This window comes from Diadema antillarum, unplaced genomic scaffold, assembly GCF_040938485.1.
Source record: "Diadema antillarum isolate AM-2024a unplaced genomic scaffold, OU_Dant_1.0 seq00001321_RagTag, whole genome shotgun sequence".
Lineage (NCBI taxonomy): Eukaryota > Metazoa > Echinodermata > Echinoidea > Diadematoida > Diadematidae > Diadema > Diadema antillarum.
Genome location: NW_027272092.1, coordinates 914,573 through 935,666, shown reverse-complemented (window position 1 = coordinate 935,666; position 21,094 = coordinate 914,573). Strand labels below are relative to the sequence as shown.

The following is a 21,094-nucleotide window of genomic DNA, read 5'->3' as shown; positions in this document are numbered from 1 at the left end:
CTTGTGTGTGTGTTTCGTTGTGTGTGGTTCTGTGGTACTCAGTTACAAGGCGTGAAGGTCCGAGTCTTTTCATTCTGATTACACATTTCAATACAGGCAACTGATTCGAGTTTCGCAAAGCTGTTGAGGCAAATTCTTTGCACACTTGACCTCTGAACTGTCAGGTACACGTACTACACGAAAAAACATTCTTATTTAACAAACACATTTTGTGTAGCGACAAAGCTTTCTGTCATTTTCTCAAATAGGCCCTACTTCTAAAAGTGCTCTGATGAAGAGATTTCACAAAGAGAACACGAGTTAAAAATGGGCATCAGTTATTGTTCCGATTTCTCTCCCTGCCGGCAATAACTTATTCAATAAGTGTTTGGACTGGGAAGAGTACACATATATTCATTTGGCGAATTAGCGAATGAATTATTACACGAATTGTCTTTGCGAAAAGGAAATTAACCTTGTATATCTCCAAAGATAAACTTTGAACAGCCTGTCACATAGTAGGGAACAGCTGATTATTATCATTATTTGAATGAATTATCTATTGATGAAGCCAATAACCTTTGTAAATGTACACACGGAGAGCTGTCGTAAGTTCGCTATTTTGTGTTTTAGCTGTTATAAAATATCTCACATTATATATATATATATATATATATATATATATATATATATACATATCGTACTTTGTGTCTACACTTTTCAAACGCCATTGTGCGTCATGCCAATCACCACTTCATGAAATGTGGTGCGTGTATATCGCCGATCAGAGTCTTGCTCAGCTCATCAGTATTGCGCAATTCTAAAGCCCTCGCCGCCGCACGCTCTATGCCTTTTGTCTTCAATGGGGTCAAGAGCAATGCTCATTAGCATCTTATGCTCTACAACGGAAGCGGAGTCTCGATCGGGCCAGCCTTTTGTCAAGGCCCTCTTGCTGTATGGTGAAGAAAGCCCAAATGTAGCTGAGTGGGGTTGCGCGCTGGCGCGGTCGGCTGGGCTCGCTTCGCTCGCCCATTACAGCGAGAGGGCCTTGACAAAAGGCTACGATCGGGCAAGAACAATAGGTGCAAAGCGCACCGTAAAGTCGATGGTTGGAAAAAAAAAATGTAACGGAAAAAAAATATGTCTCAAAGCAACCGTGATTTGGGACACTTTTACTAATTTTTCACACTGAAATTTTCTGAACAGATAAATAAAACACCAAGGAATCATTATCCGTCATTAAATAACTTCCCTATTTGACCCGAGTAGTGCATCCCCTTCATCTCTGGCTCATTACTGGAAAACTCCACGTGCGACATAGTACTCATTGTGAGAGAGCGCCACACCGAATAGACGTCACCTAATAGGTTGCAGCGTGAAAAGCTTAAACTTCTTTAGACGAGCATGGGATCATTTTCTTTCTTTCTTTCTTCCTTTCTTTCTTTCTTTCTTTCTGTCTGTCTGTCTTCTGTCTTTTTCTTTCTTTCTTTCTTTCTTTCTTTCTTTCTACATATGTAAAATAAAGAGAATATGTGCGGAATCAAACACAAAATCCTTACGTTTTGTTTTCCCGTTACCCGACTATTGCAATAATGTCGAAAGATAACTTTACAACGAGAAATGACAGTGTTTGAGACAGAAAAAACAACAACAAAAAACGGGAAATAAAGATTTGTTGGATTTTTTTTTTCATCACTGGGTAATACTGTTCCGTAGAATCTTTGGTTAGAGGGATTTAGCATTGCGTGCTGGCCAACGCGGCTCTAGCTGGAAGTCAGGGGATCGCGGTGATCGAACAGCAATTACTCGTTTACCTTCCTGTATATCAAAACATCCTTTGAACTACTGCGTATTGAAAGTAACGTGTAAAGGATGGAGAAAAAGACAGTTTGTTTTGAACAAAACAAGCACAAGTGTGATGATGGCACAATACCAATATACACACTGTCTCGAATAAAGAGAATCAGGCGCTAGTGTAGGGCCTATTTTCATACCCATGAGGACTTATCAAATTAAACAAGTACCAACTTGCACCAAAATGACGAGAACGCTAAATAGAATTTCCGATCACCTTCGTAAATTTGAACCGAACCCGTTATCGCGAATTACGGCAAATTGCATGACATCGATCAAAACAACTCGTGACTATATCTGTTCGATCTGAAATTGAAATTAGCCTCCTACACTCTTAAAAAGAAAAGGGTAAATCAACATTTAAAAGGGCTGAGGAGTGACAACGTTTTTAAGGTAATGTTGCATTCACCCTACCTATCCAGCTGAATCCAACGTTAGATGTGCTAGATACAGCTAGAAAAAGGGTGAATACAACATTTTGAAAACGCTGTCGCTCCTCGCCCCTTTTAAAACGCTGTTTTACCCTTTTCTTTTTAAGAGTGTAATGCTACGTGTTTTGGTTGAGCAACCGCCTCGGCAGACCAACGGACATTATGCGCAATATGTAATCATACAGCCAACTTCGCTTTCAGATTGTGTACGTGGCGGTCGTCGCAAAGCGAATAACTTTGGAGCTGTATTTCTTCATTTATTTATCTATCTTTTTATGGCATTCAGTTACATATATATACCATCCATTCAATCCTAGATTGGAACTACTTTCTCGATGTTTTCCTCTCTATCTGTCTTTCGGTATATGCAATGCTGAATTTCGTGTAGGATATTTTCTGCTATTACTTTTCGAACAAGAATCCGCCTTAGGGCTGGGTTCCACTGCCGATCAAATCTGCATGTTATGATCTATAGTCCGACAGAGTGTTAAAAAATATCGTGTATAGGAGGAAGCCAAAACCAATGTCGATCAAGGTAGATCGATCACATCCAGATCGATTCCGATCGCGTCCTTGTCGAGAGAGATTTGATTGGCAGTGGGAATCCATCGTTTCCATACTTGACTTCATGTATAGTTGCTATTACAGGGCCTACAGTTCGGGACATAAAGTCAAACTTTCGTTTTATAGGCCTATACTGATGGTATTACGCGTGCATTGATACATAATAAAAGCATTTCCTTCCTTTGTACGTTAGCGTGGGGACGATTAGTGAAGTTCACCACGATAATAATGAAAGGCTTGACCGTCCAAGGAACAATGAAAGCAGTGTCCAGCTGTCTTGAAAGACACCATCCTGGCGGAACAATACAAGAAGAATCGAATAAGACACGCTGATTCAACAACACACACAACGAGACTCGTTTTAGACACAGCTCGCAGTGGGTGCGCTCGCTTGTGAGTTGGGGTATCCCTCTTGCCAACTAGCTAAGAAATCATGTAAGCCATTTTAATAGTGTAAAATTTGTATGAATTTTACATACTAATTTTGGTGCAAACACCACACATCACGAACAGCTTCTTAGTGTAACTGATTAGGCCTATGATAACACAAGCAGTTGTATGGGCATAGTATTCGCGCTGTTACGTCACTGATAGGCAATCACGGGACGGATACACTGATTTGGTCTATCAACAAACATCAATTAGAAAAGCTATCTTTTTCGATTCTCTGATTAGATAGAATGATGTGGAATCGGGTTCTTTAGTGTGATCACTGTAAAGGTAAGATTATATGCCTAACTAAGACTTGACTCATTTCAAAAGAGCGCGTACCCTTATGTGATCCCCAAAATTCATAAAGAAAGGGGGAATGGAGTAGGGGATATAATAGGCTTTACCAAACATGCCAAATGGAGCAGCATCGCGCTGTCGACGATGCTTTTAACACATGTCCGAAATCATTAATTTTCCTTCAAAATATATGCAGCTGAGAGTGATCAATTTCACTAACATAAAAGTCTTAATCTCATTTCGTTCTGTCCCTTCTTTTTCATTAATAGAAACCATAATGATGAACGAGGATTCAAATCCTTAGGTTGTGGCATTTCTATTGCGTTTGACGGTTAAATTGCGGTATTGTGAAGGTTTCCAATAACAGGACACATAATTCGCTGTAATTTAGATCAGCTGTAGAACGCGGGCATCCAATATTGATCATTATTTAAAGAAATATTTGTGAAAGATCGTGAAGATATCTTACGATACTCAAATTTACATAATCATACTACCAAATACCCAACGTCGAAGAGCTCTGCAAACTTCATAGTTGTGTTGATGATATTAAACGACAATTGACTGAAAAAAAAAATCATATCAATGAGATACTTCAACAGACTAAATAGAGAAATCACAGGCCTGCTTCTTAACTCTTTATGTGCCATGGTGGAAACACCCTGTGTGCCACGTTATTCTGAGACACGAAGGTAGTCATGCTTTGAGAAAGAATTCTGTTTTTCCAATTTGTATAACTTCTACAAATTTCTGTTAAGATGGGCGTAATAGTAGGCAAAATTAAGGAGGAATGCCAAGCTTTGTTTCGATATAAATTGTATGCCGACTCTATTTTCAATTTTTTTTTTTTTTTTTTTTGTAATGACCAGTTGCTACATTACTATAAAGGCATGACTTTTGCACATTAAACCGTGACAGAAACATAGAATGTACGAGTAAATCTAGTTGGGAACATCGCTTGATAGTCGTTCACCACATAGAATGCAAGTATGTTAGTATGAGAGGAACAAAAGCACGAGAAACGCTTTCATTAGGTGCGTCTTCACCAGCTCGAGCTTGCGGGATAACCTGCTATTCCTGATCCGAAGAATTTGCCCGATCAGAAAATTCCTCTCAAATTTCGCTCCAAAAGACCCTAGCAGCGCGCTATTCCGATCGGAAAATAAACCCCCGATATCTTGGGATTTCTTGAAAGATAAGGGCTTTTTACACTTATGTTTCTTAACCCCGGACTTTCTCTGACCCAGGACTATCGTTAGTCCCGTACCAATTTTTTCAGCTTTTTACACTCGCCAATTAGTCCCGTACTATCTCTTGTCCGGGGCTAAGGAGAAAACTGACCTTTTTACACTCGTATTTCTTAGCCCCGGACTTTCCAAACCACATGAATATTCATAATTACGCTGTGTACTGTACACGTACACGCACGCACCGGCAGCACTTGATTACCTCGTTTCTGATTGGTCAGTGAGGGTCGGACTTCGTCTCCGTCGCTTAGCCCAGGATTATTTTTTCGTTCTGTTTACACTCACTTGCTTGGCACCGCAATTGCTGTGCTAGCACCGCAATTACGGTGCTAACCCCTGCTATTTTGCAGGGCCAGATAGTACCGTACTATCGGTGGGGCTAGCCCACTTTGGCAAAAACGAGTGTAAACAGAAAGTGGGCTAAGGATAGTCCCGTACCAACGGTGGGGCTAAAGCCCCCCCCCCCCCCCTTAGCCCCACCGTTGGTCCGGGGCTAAGCAAAAGTTTACAAGTGTAAAAAGCCCTATAGCCAGCTAACTCTCGCTATAGCGTGCTAACACATTCCAGCTCACTTCGGGCTGACTTCTCTGATCTCCCAATTGCGCGCTATATTTCAAGCTCGAGCTGATGAAGACCCACCTATTGTGCCGCGGGATTAGCAGTAATTAGCGGTTTATTGATCCGTCTTGGCGGCTTTGTTTGTTTAGCAGAATATGCGAAGTTGGCACGCCGTCGACTGAGTCGGAGGTGCGAACGTGGCACATAAAGAGTTAAAGAGTTAGTATTGATATTATACACTCGATTTATTTAGTGCTCCACTGTGAATCGAGCGTAAAAATACAGTTTTGGTTATTGCTGAAAGCAAAACAGAAGAACACTTCGAATCGCAGCGTTTATGATTATATCATTATGCTTTACTTTAATGTAGCTTGTAGATACATGCATAGTACTTCCCGTGTCCGAGGCACTCGGATAGAGGTCATGAACTTCATGTCCAGTTTCACCATTTTTAGTATGTCAGTGTAGTTCATTCTTTTAATGCTAGATTTCATCAGCCCCCCCCCCCCCCCATGCTGAGTCTGATATATCAATTCCCGCCTTCACGATGTGCAAAATAGCGCGTTATTGAACATGCTCCAATACTCGAGGTTTTTTTTTTCCAACTTCTCAGACAAAAGAGCGTGCACGCGAGGATTGTACACTTTTTGGTCCAGACGCTCCAGCCACCCTCGGAAAGTTGAGGGTTTTTTTTTTTGCAACCGTTCACACGTACAGAAAATAACCCGCTTATTGCCAATCGATGAAACTATTGTTCTTGTGCCTCACAGTGGTGTGGAGAGCACGCTGTTGTTAATGATGAGAATAAAAGAACTCAATCAAGTTTCTAAACCCGACCGTTCGAGTACTGCCGGGGCAAATACCGCGCTCATTCAGAAATATCAGCAAGATTTCTGAGGTTATGCATCGCGCTACTGGTTCGAACTAATTTTCTGTTGTGTGTGTGTGTGTGTGTGTGTGTGTGTGTGTGTGTGTCCACATGTGCAAAAGACTGGAGTTTGCTAAAGGGTAACAAAAATTGAGTTCTGTAACATGCTAATTTGTGTACGTGTGAACCCCCTATTACAGGTATGTTGTAAGACTTTTGTTGGACTTTCCTACAAAAGGAGGTTTGATTCTAGCCTGCTCGCTTGCTGTGTTCTATCATTTATTTTGCAGTAACGTGTCTGTTTGTATTGCTGGTATGCCATACGGAATATTGTACCATGATTCCACCTTCCTGCATGGGGACCGTTTCATGAAACTTTTTGTCAGTGATTTACACTGACAACTGTTAAAAGCTACTGAAATCCTTGCGTCTGATTGGCTGATGGCAAATTTGTCGGTGAAAACCTCCGACGAACTCGTTGATGAAACGCCCCCCCCCCCCCCCCCCCCCCCCCCCTGTTGATCTACTTTGCGATTCGTTTGCTTTGTATACGCCCTTGAACGGGTGGCGGTTTTTTTCCTCTCTCTCTCTCTCTCTCTCTCTCTCTCTCTCATGTCATGATGATGATAGTCGTGTATTGAATGTTATAGGATATGACTATAAAACTGATCTGAATAGCAATGGTGATGACAATTACTACTGCTGGCATAGTGACAGCTAAATGAACAGATGTTTCCTTGTTCTGATTTCACCTCTCCCTCATTTCTCACTCTTGTTTGCCCCCTCCCATGAATGATAAAAAACAACAACAACAACAACACAACAACAACAACAACAACAACAACAACAATGGCCACGACAAATCATATCAGAGGAAATAATGGCAGAAGAAAAAAACTGACAACCCTTCTAGTGTAAATTTCTGCGAAAACAGGTGGCCCCCCCCAAAAAAAAAAAATGCGCGCACTGCAACTATTTCAGGTTATAAGCAGTCTGTAAACCGACCGAACGGCATAATTCTATTAAAATGTCGCCTTATCTTGGCTTCTTTAACAGTAAAAAAACCACACGTTGAACAGTATTGGTGTATTACACATTAATGTTAACACTAAAACAAAACAAAGGGGTTATTCGTCGCTTCATACTTACAATCAAATCACGTGTCAAAAAAAAATAATGATGATATAAAAAAGGTCCCGAATGCCGAAGAAAATATCGCTTTCCTAGATGCCGCTGCAACAAGCTGAAGTTTATAGTGTAAGAGCTATACCTACCCAATTACACAACAGTAGGCCTACATAATATCATGGCAACATATATTGAAACTTCTTTCGATCTCACACTCATAAAATCTGCGTACCACTGCGTGTGAAAATTAGAATGAACATCACGGACATATCAACTGAGAAGTTCCTCTACATACTTCTTCCCGACTTGGCGATCATCAAACAGTAAAAGACGTGACTATTAATTTATTTGTATCGAATGTAAACTGTTTACTGTAAACGAAAAAAAAAAAAACTATACGGAGTGCCTCCTCCGTTTATTGTCTTTGCCGTAACCATGGACCTACTACGAAACCAAACAAGAAGCACGCATGGACGGCGCGTTTCATTGAACTTGATAACCACGTGTTTCGCACTTCGGCACATATTGCACTGCGCGAAACGTAGCGATTACCGTACTTGTGGCGGACATACTGACTTTGGTCAAGGAATGAAAATGGAATACATTAAGAAAAATATTATGATATTGAAATACCGACATCATGAAAATGTTTGGAAACAACGAATGATTATGGAGTATAGAAATGAAAATGCCAAACAAAGATTTTCATTCGCTCATAGGGAAGCTCTCTAGAAGAGATGAAAGCATATCCCCTCGTATGGCAGTATAAGTTTCCCCAACAAGCTGAGGTTAGTGAGGTGTACACCAGGGCTCGACACTAACGGTGGCTCGGTGGACCGGGGCCACCAAAAACGCACGTCGGGCCACCAAAAAAAAGTCGGATGTTTGCCTTTACTTTTGGAAATGGACAGTGGTAACAGTCGACTCCGTATAAGATGCTAAAATAAATGTCAGATGTTGTTTTTATTTTTGGAAATGAATAACGGTAATATTCGACTCCGTACGGTACTAAAATAAATGTCGGATGTTTGCTTATACCAAGGATGCTTATACTTTTCGATTTGAATAACGGTAAGATTCAGCTCCGTACGGTGCTAAAATTAATGTCAGAAATTCGATTTTGCGTTCGGAAATGAATAACAGTAATATTCTACTCCGTACGGTGATTAAATAAATATCGCATGTTTGCTTTGACGTTCGGAAATGACTACTAATGATATACAACTCCGTACGATGATAAAATAAATGCCGGGTATTTGCTTGTGCGTTCGAAAGTAAATAGCAATAACATTCAGCTCTGAAAGATGTTAATATAAGTGTCGGAAATTTGCTTTGACGTTCGGAAATGAATAACAATGATATTGAACTCCGTACGTTGATAAAATAAATGCCGGATGTTTTCTTTCAAGCTCTGAATTTGTGGAAAGATAATAATGTACGTTCATCACTTTTTTTTTCATGATTCATTCAAGAATTTCGGGAGTCTGACAGCCATCGGATCTCGTTACGATGTTTTTGTATTGTTTACAGACAAGTATGGCAAACATGAGAGCAAGGCTTCATAGAAGATGAATTACCCTGGTGGCAATCATTGAACGACAATTTCAATTCAATGGGCAATCGTCGGGACCACTCACGATGTTAGAAAAAATAAACACCTCAGCATCGAGCAATTTCTATTATTGAATGAGCAATCGTCGGGACGATGTGCGACGTTTCAAACTCATACCAAACGGTGATTTAAGTTCAAAGGGCAAGCCTAGGGACGATGCGCGACGCTTTAACAATTACTAAACGCGTCTCTGACCAGTGATTCAAGTTGAATGGACAATCGTCGGGACGATAAGTGCGACGTTTGAACAATTATGGATTAACAAACTCGCCACGGAACGGTGATTTAAATTCAATGGTCAATCGTCGGGACGATGAGCGACGCGAAACCATCACCAAAACCTTTACAAAACGGTTAGTCAAGTTGAATACGCAGTCGTCGGGGACGATGTGCGACGTTTGAACAATCACTGAAACGCTTCGCCGATCGACAAAAGACCTCCTTAATTGATTAGTCGCGACGAAAAGAGACGACTTCGTTCCGACTCGTCGGAACCATCTTTTGTTGATATTTATAATGAGCCAAAAAGAGCGCAGTAATGAGCACATGAGGCCCAAAATTTGGATCGTCGGGGACGATTGGCGACGATCTTTTGTCTCATATCGTCGCGACGAAGATATCTCCCTAACACAGTTTTTCTGTTGTGCCTAAGATTTCTACTGGTTTTGTTGAGATTTCTACTGGTTTTGTTGAGATTTCTACTGGTTCCAGTAGAAAAATCCTGCTGGTTTCTACTGGTTTTCTACTGGTTTTGTTAAGATTTCTACTGGTTTTGTTGAGATTTCTACTGGTTTTGTTGAGATTTCTACTGGTTCCAGAAAGAAATCCTTCTGGTTTCTACTGGTTCCAGTAAGAAATCCTGCTGGTTTCTACTGGTTTTGTTAAGATTTCTACTGGTTTTGTTGAGATTTCTACTGGTTTTGTTGAGATTTCTACTGGTTCCAGTAGAAAAATCCTGCTGGTTTCTACTGGTTATCTACTGGTTTTGTTAAGATTTCTACTGGTTTTGTTGAGATTTCTACTGGTTTTGTTGAGATTTCTACTGGTTCCAGTAAAAAAATCCTGCTGGTTTCTACTGGTTTTCTACTGGTTTTGTTAAGATTTCTACTGGTTTTGTTGAGATTTCTACTGGTTTCATTGAGAGTTTTCATTGGTCTTCACTGGATTCTACTGGTTTAAATCAAGCATTTCTACTGGTTTCTACTGGTTCCAATAAGAATTCTTACTGGTCTGCTACTGGTTCCAGTACAAATTTCCTACTGGTTTTCTACTGGTTTTATTTCACTTTCCATATTGAAACCAGTAGAAAATCGGTCTCCACTGAACCCGTACAAACCAGTAGAATTCTACTGGTTTTAGCTCTACTGGTTTCTATGGGAATTTCGACCTGGGCTAGAATAACTCCCCATAAACCTCCATAGCAAGGTTGAATAAAATCCGACAAGAAATGTGGCTTACAGAGCATATACAAGAAATGTGACATGGCCTCCAAGACAAGAAGACAACGAAGGCAACATTACTTAGCAACACCTACGCACTTTACTCTTGATGACAGCTCAACTTCGGTAATCTTCGTGATGATACTGCCGATCACCGTTAGCATTGATACGAAGATTACCGAAGTTGAGCTGTCATCAAGAGTAAAGTGCGTAGGCGTTGCTAAGTAACGTTGCCTTCGTTGTCTTCTCTGCGCATTGCGCAGTTTGTAGTAATGCCAGGGTGCGTGCATATGTGCTTGTTATTACGACATCACAAAAGAAGTTTGCTAAAGCTGTCATCCCCCTCAGCCGAATCATGAGCCGAACTGTGATCGGACCACTGACTACAGTGGATCGGACTTCTTCGGACTCGGGGAAGTGGGCCAGAGCGGAAGCGCTAAAGAGGAGTCGATAGCGTAGGTCTCTATAGGAAACTTGCGCCATGCGCCCGCGTACGCATTTGACTAAAACACCGGGACCATGCACCTTTAACATTCAGAAAATGTTCCCAAACCCTCTGATATACAAGTACATGTATATGTAACTAAACTGGGAATAGTACATACTGAAGTATATTACACTGTGATACCTCAACAGCATTTTCTCTTCATAAATTTATTAAATAATTCAACCACCTCCCTGTTTCAAATGCTTTATTGATCAAGGAATTTGAGAGTGGGCTCATGTTTTCCAGTTTCATGAAAAAAGAAAACTGAACAAATCTAAACCTCTTTTTTGTTATTATACTCCCTAACATAGATGAATACAGTGTTATTATCGCGACATGAGACTTTGGTGAATTGGAGCCAATGGTCTTTTATCTGCATGAAACTCCGCAAATTGCCACAGGCATTAAATGCACTGTTTAGAATTGCGCACATTTTGACTTTGCAAATCTTGGTTCCTAGCAAAACAAGGAAAAGTAGAAATTACGCGGTGCGTAATATATGTCCCCGCCGGAAGTAGCATTTTGTAACAAAATGTGCAATATAGGTAAAAAATCAAGGTCAAAGGTCAAAGAAGTCAAAGGTCAAAATTCTGTGTAGAAGTTTTGAAGCCCTCACCTAGTGCCATCACATAAAGCAAATGGAATCGAAATTGGGTTAGAAATGGCGAAGGAGTAGCATTTTGTAGCCAATGTACAATATAGGTCAAAAATCAAGGTCAAAGGTCAAAGAAGACAAAGGTCAAAATTCTGTGTAGAAGTTTTGAAGCCCTCACCTAGTGCTATCACATAAAGCAAACGGAATTGAAATCGGGTTAGAAATGGCGAAGGAGTAGCATTTTGTAGCAAAATGCAGAATATAGGTCAAAAATCAAGGTCAAAGGTCAAAGAAGTCAAAGGTCAAAATTCTGTGTAGAAGTTTTGAAGCCCTCAACTAGTGCCATCATATAAAGCAAACGGAATCGAAATCGGGTTAGAAATGGCGAAGGAGTAGCATTTTGTAGCAAAATGTACAATATAGGTCAAAAATCAAGGTCAAAGGTCAAAGAAGTCAAAGGTCAAAATTCTGTGTAGAAGTTTTGAAGCCCTCACCTAGTGCCATCACTTAAAGCAAACGGAATCGAAATCGGGTTAGAAATGGCGAAGGAGTAGCATTTTGTAGCAAATGTACAATATAGGTCAAAGGTCAAGGTCAAAGGTCACAACTGAAATTCTGTGTAGAAGTTTTAAAGCTCCCATGTAGTGCTATCATATAAAGCAAACAGAATCAAAATTGGCTCATAAATGACAGAGAAGTAGCAAATTGAACATTTTGATCACACACGGACGCACACACGGACGGACGCACGGACGCACGGACGCACAGACACACACACGTACGGAGCCCGTTTCATAGTCCCCTGCTCGAACTCATTCGGCGGGGACAATTATCCGCAAAATGAAATTCAGCTTTTATGTCTTGAAAATAATTTTTTTTCAGAAGGCTCCTATTCTAATATCGACGAGTAGGTCCTGAGGGATCCTCTCTCCAAATTTGGTGCGTTTATCTGCCCTGTAACAGTAATTTCACAAAGCGGCCCAACTATGACAGATTGAAGCAGCAACAACAAAAATATTGAACGTCAAGAGGCAATTATGCAAGACTTGCTGCTACTCCTCCAAGTATAATAGTGTAATATAACAACAAATACCGAGCACTGTCTGTACTTTGTGTGTTGAGTTCATCACAAATACAAAACGCCATTGGTCCTACTGATATTTTCCACAAATCTTGCTTTCCAACGCTGCAGTTTTGAATTGTATCCACAAATTGGGACAGATTTACTCCTGCTATCAAAGCCCACATATATTGACTGTGTGGGATAAGGTAACACTAAACTACTTATGAGCAAGCTATCATAAGGCTGACAGGTTTATGTCCCCTCCAAAGGACTACACAACAGGGAGTAATTAACTGCCTTTCCCGAGACCACAGTGGTCAATGCCAGCAGGTGGATCTACACTCCTAAGAGTCACAACATGCTTGAGCAGGGAGATTTTAGAATATGACAAGAAGTAACTCTGTACAAATTGGTAATTCATCATTCTTTCTTGGGGTGGGGGGAGGGGAGGGGATCACAAAGCAAAAGGCAACACCTCAGTTTATTATGATTCTCTATACACACAGGCTTGATGGAAAGTCACAAAAAGGAATCACTCTCTGCTTGGCTGCATTGAATCACATTATTCCACCCACTCCATCCAGAAAATATTTATTCTGGTGGTCGAAATGCAAACTTCATAGCAAACTCATTATATGAGTCTAAATTTTCTCCAACAATCAACCAAATGATGTACCAACCTGAGCTATAACTGCACACCCACAATGCATTCAATAATTCATAGGGTTGACCATTTCTTTTTAGGGCATATTTTTTTTTTTTTTAATGTAGGCTGTCAAATTAATTCTAGCTACATACTTTTACAGGTCAAGTTTTTCTTTGACTTTTTACTGCCCATCAGCATGATCAATGCATTCTCTTATGTATTGTAAGACATTATATCATATTGCGCATGATTCTACTGAAAGTAGATTCACTTTGCCTTTGTACCTTGGCTCTGCAAGCAATTTCAACACTAGCAATTACAGTGTTCGTTACGCTCACAATATCAAATTGTTGTCTCATCTCAAATTCAAGGCAAATGAACAGATAGTACTATTCCCTGTGATCACATGCAAATCTTCATTGGCTTCATTTATATGTGATATAGGGATGAATGAACCAAATTGTACTAAATCACATTTCACACCTTTTATTTCAAAAAGCGCAAATAATCTGTTTCCTAACAATAATATTAAGGGTTTTGGGGTTTACTCTTTTCAGTTCAACTTACAGCAATTGCTTTAATCTCAAAAACATGCATTTTTCACTCTGTTTTAACGATATTCTTAATCAAGTATTGGCTGCAATCCAGTGCATGTGCTCTACGAATTGAAGATTTCAGTTATGTACATGTATTTGTTGTTGTCTTTTCCAATCATTTCCTCCCTCTTTTACAGCTGAGCTCTCAGAAACTGCATCAACATCGCTGACATGACGCCATTTTGCAGGGTTAGTCTTTGAAGTCATTTGACACCTGATTAAGTTAAAGAATGACTACTTCCACCTACTCCTTCTTCAGTCAATAGTCCCATGCATGATGTCTGCGATTAGCCAATCAACTATAACCGAGCTGGCCTACAACACCTTCACCTGGCCTAGCAATGACTCCCTAATTACAGACCAATCAACTCCGGTCAGTGGACATAGTATGACGGTGGTCAGTTACCCCAGGTATGTCCAAATTGTAGCGCTCATTGTTGGTATTCCCATTATTTTCCTGGGAGCGTTTGGAAATCTGGTCACAATCTTTGCCGTAGCAAAGAGCAAACTCCTCAGATCCAACAGCATGAATCTCTTTGTGGTCAGCCTCAGCGTTTCAGACATCTTATATTGCTCTACAATCCTGCCTGTTCTGATGACTGTCTACGCAGAGAACGCGTGGATTCTGGGACCGGGGTACTGCAAGGTGTACGCAACATTCCTGTTCACATTTGTCGGAGCGACGCTCATGTGCCTCGCTGCCATCTCCCTGAGCAGATACATGAAGATGCGCCATGCCGCCGTCTACAATCGCTACTTCACAAAGTATGGTTTCATCAGCGGGCTCATCATCATTGCATGGCTTCTTCCAGTCATGTTCCTCTTCCCTGCCATCACGGGACTCTGGGGAGGCATCGGGTACGAGCCACGAACTTTGACCTGCACCTTCCTGCGGGACAACACCGGCTACAACCGCTTCTTCATGGTGTCTGCCCTCATCCTACCGACTGCCTTCATTGTCACCTTCTACCTGCTCATCTTCTGCATGGTCCAGGCCAATCATCGGCGCATCCACCGCCACAACATGCAGCTGCCAGCGACCACCGCGGCCTCCGGTGAGGCCGGCAGCCAGCGGCAGGTGCAGAAACCAAATGCGCGGGAGGACCTCTCCTTCACACGCATGATGATTGCCATCTTCGTCGCCTTCATCCTGTGCTACTTCCCCTACATACTGACCAACCTGGTGGACCCGGATGTGACCATGCTGGAGCTGCATTTCTTCGCCGGGATGTGCTGCTGGTTCAGCAGCTGCCTCAACCCCATGCTCTATGTGCACATGAACCGGCAATTCCGCCGGGCCTTCAGCAATCTGGCCCTCTGGCGCACTGAGAGCACTCAGTCCCACAACCCTGCCGTGTGACTGTGACAACTGCATCTGCCCACACACACACAACTCTGCACAGCCTTCCTCAGCACAGCTCTATGGCGGGGTCTCTGAGGTTTGGAGTTTAACTTGTGTTACCAGTACAAAAGCTGTCCTGAACTTATTGGTCTTGCTAGAGAAGTAAAAAGTTTTATCTTCTTTTTTCTTCAGTACTCAATGTCATCAGAGAAATGATGGTATCATAAATTTATTTCATGTCATATTACATCAATGCACTCGTGATCAGAGATTATCTCTGTTTTTTTCACTGTGTAAGTGTGTTTTGGCTACGAAATCATGATCTTCATACTTTTAAGCACATAATGTATGACTTCCATCCTACGCACACCCACGTGAACTCTTATTCTTAAGTAAAAAGTTTTATAATGAGCTGTGACAAATAATGGTGAGCTCATGGTGACTTTCAGATGCACCTACATTTAACTTAACATACAATGTAATATGTGTGAACATGTCAATTCAATGCAAGAGGATAGATAAATTGAAAAAAAAAAATGATGCATTCAGTACTGTGTAAACCAAGATAAAATGTATCTGCAAGAACCATGCTGTGTCAGACAGCTATATTTTAAAGCACATATTATGCTGTCACCATATGCTACTGTTGTACATAAATAAGTACACGTACAATGTATTATCCTTAAATTGCCCTGCAAGACAGCATCAAGATACAGACTTTGGTATCATTGCAGAGTGACTATTTGCACTTTTTGAGTTCACTGCATGAATACAGAAATATCAAATTCTGACTTTGCCTGAAACACAATAAATTGATAGTGGTGTCCTAGCTTGACTAGTCATAAATTTTGGATAATTCACATCCACCTGTCAACTGTTAACAAATATCGTTGCTATAAGTTTTCTTTGTGTGAAACGGATCGTTAGAATTTGACCTCTAATTCCAGAACACTTGATCATTCCTGGATGAGTTGAAGAGATAAATGTATCATTCAATATTTCCTCAGTTATGGCATACGAAGTATAATATGAAATTTGACCTGAACATTAAACAGGGCCTGCATTCCATTGTAAAAATATATTCTCCTTCCATTCTATTCCAAAAACATATACAAAGCTTGACAGTAAAAAGTGTATCTTACATTCTAATAATGTTATGTCAAAGCCTTGGATTTGTACAATTAACCCTAACCTCTGAACCATGAAATCTCATTAGTTTTTTTTTTCTACTCATCTCAATGATTACTGTATTTTCCCTCTCACACTTCACAAAGGTTGAAACCTTGTGTCAAGCTACCAAGCTTGTGTGCTAATGACGAGTTCAGACACGTGTATAAACAACAGTCTGAAGCCAGCATGTCTTACACCTATTGAAGAGGGATTGATTTTCCTCCAGCAAGCGTCAAAACAACTGGTGATCAGTTCTTGTGCTGAATCATTGAAATTCCGATAAGTATAGTACATCAGAACTGATCACCAGTCGTTCTTAAGTCAGTAGTAACTTTAAGAACAGCTTTATGAAACACCCCAAGTATAGATATGCCAAGAGCTATATTTCCTCATTCTCCGCTGGGCTCTCACATTTCATTTCCCACAAGACTTCCTCAGCAAAATGAATCACTCCATCAAAGTGCACTGTTCCTAATGATAGATTATCACGAACACGTTGAGGATAGGAACGGAACGAACACCTTTCAGTGCAGAGGAAGAAATAGCCATTCATTCTTCATTCAATGTTTCCATCTTGTTATCAGTTATTGTCAATCCATGCCAATCCAACAAGCAAGCAATTCATGTGAACTCCACCAACCATGCAATCAACCTGTCTATATGTGTACGAGTGTGTCTACTGTATCTGACGGAAAAGAGGCAGAGAGAGAGAGAGAGAGATGGTGTGCACATCACGAGGAAAAAAAAGGCGACACTTACTTGGTCTCTGCACCAGTTTCTTTCTCCGAGCCAGATTCCTCCTTGACCTCCTCAGTGTATATCATGGTCTCAAGAATGTCCACTGGAGCATGTCAGATACAAGAAAAATGACACAGGCATAAGACTCTTATCCATTTCCATCTTTCCCCTGAATCATAAAGCAGTACAGTACCAATCACTTAAGAAAAAAGGAGCAGCTTCTTATTCAAAATTACACTAAAAAGCTGAATGAATAAATTATGCAACTCACATCATGCTGTGAAAGTGGAAATTTTTGTGCAATTCGGGAAAGAATTTCATGAATTTGTATAATTAGGCAGTACCCATCTACACACTACAAGGATTAGAACCAACACTGACTGCCGGTTGGAAGCTTGGTGGTCTAGTAGATAAGACCCTTGTCCGGAGATCAGGATGTCATACAACACTGTAGGTTCATATCCTGCCCGAGTATGTATGCCCATGATTTCTTTTGTCATGGCTAGGACTCAAACACTGATCAATGCAGTGTTTATTTACGTTGATGTAGGGCAATTTGTTAATCAATTGCAATAAAAAACAACTCAACAAAAGAATTTCATTAATTTGAACAACAGATGTTTCTATATCATTGGGCAAACACAGAAATTGTAGAAGTTTACAGAGACCGTTAGCACTGACCTTGACACGACTGTACAAAAAAAAAAATCATATTGGTAAGTCGTTCGCTAAGATTACTTCTACCCACTCTGTTCATGAAAAGCCCCTTTGAATTGAACTACAATCATGCTAATAAACACGTTTCACGGCAACCACACAAACAGTTTCATTACCTGAAGCGAACCTGAGCCATGTTACTCCAAACAATGTTTATCAAATCCTGTTTGGCCCATTTCTGTCCAGGAGTATGGTCTTATCAAGTTTTATTTGATTGTGGGTGTACAGTACCAGTGTAAATGGTTTAAATCATGACACATCCAAGAAGGTGGAGCATAGCTTGACCTAAAACTCATCTCTATTCTTGTTTTAACATATAGGTACATATACCTTCTCTTGCATGTAAGCATATTGAGACTTGCACATTTACAATTGTATTGACTGGCGGTGCAGTTCGCAATCAAACTTTGCCTTCCTTTTGAAAAGGTCAAAGATATATATGCCTACTTGTACTTTTCTTTTACTGAATGCTTCAGATATAACTTACTGATTGGGAACAGAAATTCAAAAATTATTTCACAACATGTGGGTGCTGACATAAAATCAGTAACTAATGGAAAAGACTCCAAAAAGGAAAAGAAACAGAAATCATGGAGAGGGTGGAATAAAACAAACAAGCAGAGAACAAATGTAGCACAAAAACAAATAGGAACAAGAGTGACATGGTAGGGATTTCCTTGGTAACATACATGTACCTTCATTCTTCATGGATGTCCAGAAGCTTTCATGAGCTTTGGCAGCATCGTAGATTGCCTGCATGCCACACTGAGCTGGTATACCGGGTGTAATGTCTGGACAGGGGTCTCCCAGCATAACACGGGTGCACATCGCCATGGAAACGGAGATGGAATGCAAATTGTAGCCGCCCTGTCAACAGACAGACATTTCCATTCATTCTACGTCCTCAAGATGACTTTTGTATAAAGGTAAGAGTCTACTCAAGACATACAATTCAATTGAATTACCTCTAGCAGCAAATACACATTCATATCCTGATACCAAGGTAGTCCATAATAATCCTACAGGCAAACACATCAATATTTTTGTAAGCACAAATTCCCGCCTCCCTTACCACACACAAAACACACACACATATACACATTCTCTTCTTTCTAAAGTTCAACCTTACCTCCAGGACAGTAATGACACGTCCATTTGCCAGATTGCAGAGCATGTGCGTCATGTGGCCATAGCCCTCTGGTGATACCATGCATCCACCCTGCGGAGGAATTACCAGTAAATATCTGGGTCAGTGGATAGGGAACCAGTATCATGTTGAGTACATCTAAGTTAGATGTGAATGCTCAACATCCAATTCGGCATGATAATGTTTAACCCGTCGAGGACGAGTCCTGAGTGTCGGTGGGAAATGCATGTTGGAGGAAAATCAGCCTGTCCTCAACGGGTTAAAGCGCAACTCCTTCATCTTCATCGCAATCTCACAGAAGCTGCTCAGTTCTTTTTTTTCCCTCTATGAAACACAAAGTTGCAACTGTTGGACAAATTGCCCATCATTGATCTTGATACACACTGATCATTCATTGTTCTTCTAGTTAGTCGCCATGAAGCCGATGATTCTTATCAGGGCTACTACTAAAGGGGGAGGGGAGGAGGAAGAAAGAGGAGGAAGTGGACGAGGAGAAGGAGGAGGAGAAGGAGGAGGAGGAAGAAGAAGAAGATGAGGAGAAGAAGAGGATATTCTCACCAGTGGATCACCCTTGGCTGCATCAAATCCAGCTGAGATGAAAACAAGCTCTGGCTGGAACTGAAAGGATAAACCAATAAATATGCAATTACAAGAAATTTGAATAAAAAACAATAACAACAAACAAAGAGCCATTATGAATATCCTACAACAGGAAGAGCTACATGTTATTACATACATTTCAAATTGAAGTGAATCTTGTGTGTTTTTCTATGAAAAATCAGAGTTTTTAAGGTATGACACAAATTAGAGGAAAGAGTTACATATCTGAATAATCTCTGTTGATGACAGAAATTGATTCGAAATATATTTTCGGCAAATCAGGCCAGAATTCAATTAAACATACACATAATCAGAAAATGTACATGGCAAGAAATACCATACAATCTGTACTAGCATAACTTCAAGAAAAACACTTCAAATCTTTCATTATATATAAATCATAGATTCTTAAGATTTGAGCACTGAAAAAGAGATCCATATCTACCAAAAAACAACCAGAGTGATGAATGCCAAATTTGTTTTAGAATGAAATGGAAAGGGGGCAATGTCATGCATTCACTCCCTTAACCCTAAAAAGACTGGGCTATTTTGGTAGCTCGAAAGACTGGGGGGGGGGGGCCTAAAGGGCCCCCCCTTAAGATCTCGGCCGTGGATCGCGCGATCGCCGCGGAAATTTGCACAATGGTAGTGTGCGATGTAATCTACAAGATCGTATATTTCAATTTTCCAAAATAGTCTTCTTTTATTTTATGTTGATTAATTATGCTAATTTATGCAAGAAATCAGACTTTTTTATCTTAATCAGTAAATAAAGCTCCAAAAGTGCTCATTTTTGGTCTAGATATTCTTTGTTGCATTCTTAGCAAATGTACTTGAAAAAAAATTCGGTATCAAAATTAATTTCTTATTTATTTTATTGTTTTATGAATTTCTTATGTATTTCTTTGTTTTTTCGACCTTTTGTTTTTGTTGTTTTTTTCAGTAAAATTTGTGGCAGACCCTTTTTGAAGCATAATACTACTAAAACAAATTGATTTTAGCCATTGAGAGTAAAAATAAGCATATTTATATGAACCATGTGATAAAACTCAATTTGTATTGACTTTGTACACAAAATCACATTTTTGAGCCATTTTCGGTCTCACGTGCATGTACAAAAAGTTATGTAACTTCAGAACCGTACCCCCGGGCATCACAAATTTGGTGTCAAAATGTGCGGGAAACTCGAAAGAAAAAAGTCATAGAGCATCGCGGCGAGAGCATTGCGTGTTGCTGAGTAATCGCGCGAAATGTCGAGGGGGGGGCCTTTTAGGCCCCCCCCAGTCTTTTTAGGGTTAAGAAGACCTCAGTTCAGAGAGCAGAGCATATTATGCAAAATGATGCCTGATGGCATACACAATGCATTACCTGGACCTCAGCAGTACCATTTGCCGCTTACCTCGTACGCCAGTGGCATGATGACGTGATGGAATGCAGCCAGATACTCAGCATCACCCATTCCTCCTCTCTGTCCCTGTAACCATGGCAACGTAGGGAGTCACATCACAGGTCACAACCATCATAAAGGACAAGACATGATACGAGTGTAGTAACAGTCCTATTATTATCATTATATCAAGGGTG

The 21,094-nt window shown here is 40.5% G+C and overlaps 2 protein-coding genes across 2 annotated transcripts in view; one reads left to right on the top strand and one right to left on the bottom strand.

The window, feature by feature from the left end:
* Nucleotides 1-17,145, bottom strand: part of LOC139708241 (histone deacetylase 6-like) — a 64,023-nt gene extending 46,878 nt beyond the window's left edge. Inside the window, exon 1 of the mRNA XM_071620210.1 lies at nucleotides 17,068-17,145. Within this exon, the coding sequence (XP_071476311.1) occupies nucleotides 17,068-17,132 (65 nt within the window). The 5' untranslated portion in view covers nucleotides 17,133-17,145. The remainder of the gene's footprint in view (nucleotides 1-17,067) is intronic.
* On the top strand, nucleotides 14,074-15,156 carry LOC139708250 (protein trapped in endoderm-1-like). Its single transcript, XM_071620223.1, has one exon. The coding sequence runs from the start codon at nucleotides 14,074-14,076 to the stop codon at nucleotides 15,154-15,156; it is 1,083 nt and encodes a 360-aa protein (XP_071476324.1).
* Nucleotides 17,146-21,094: the final 3,949 nt, after the last annotated feature.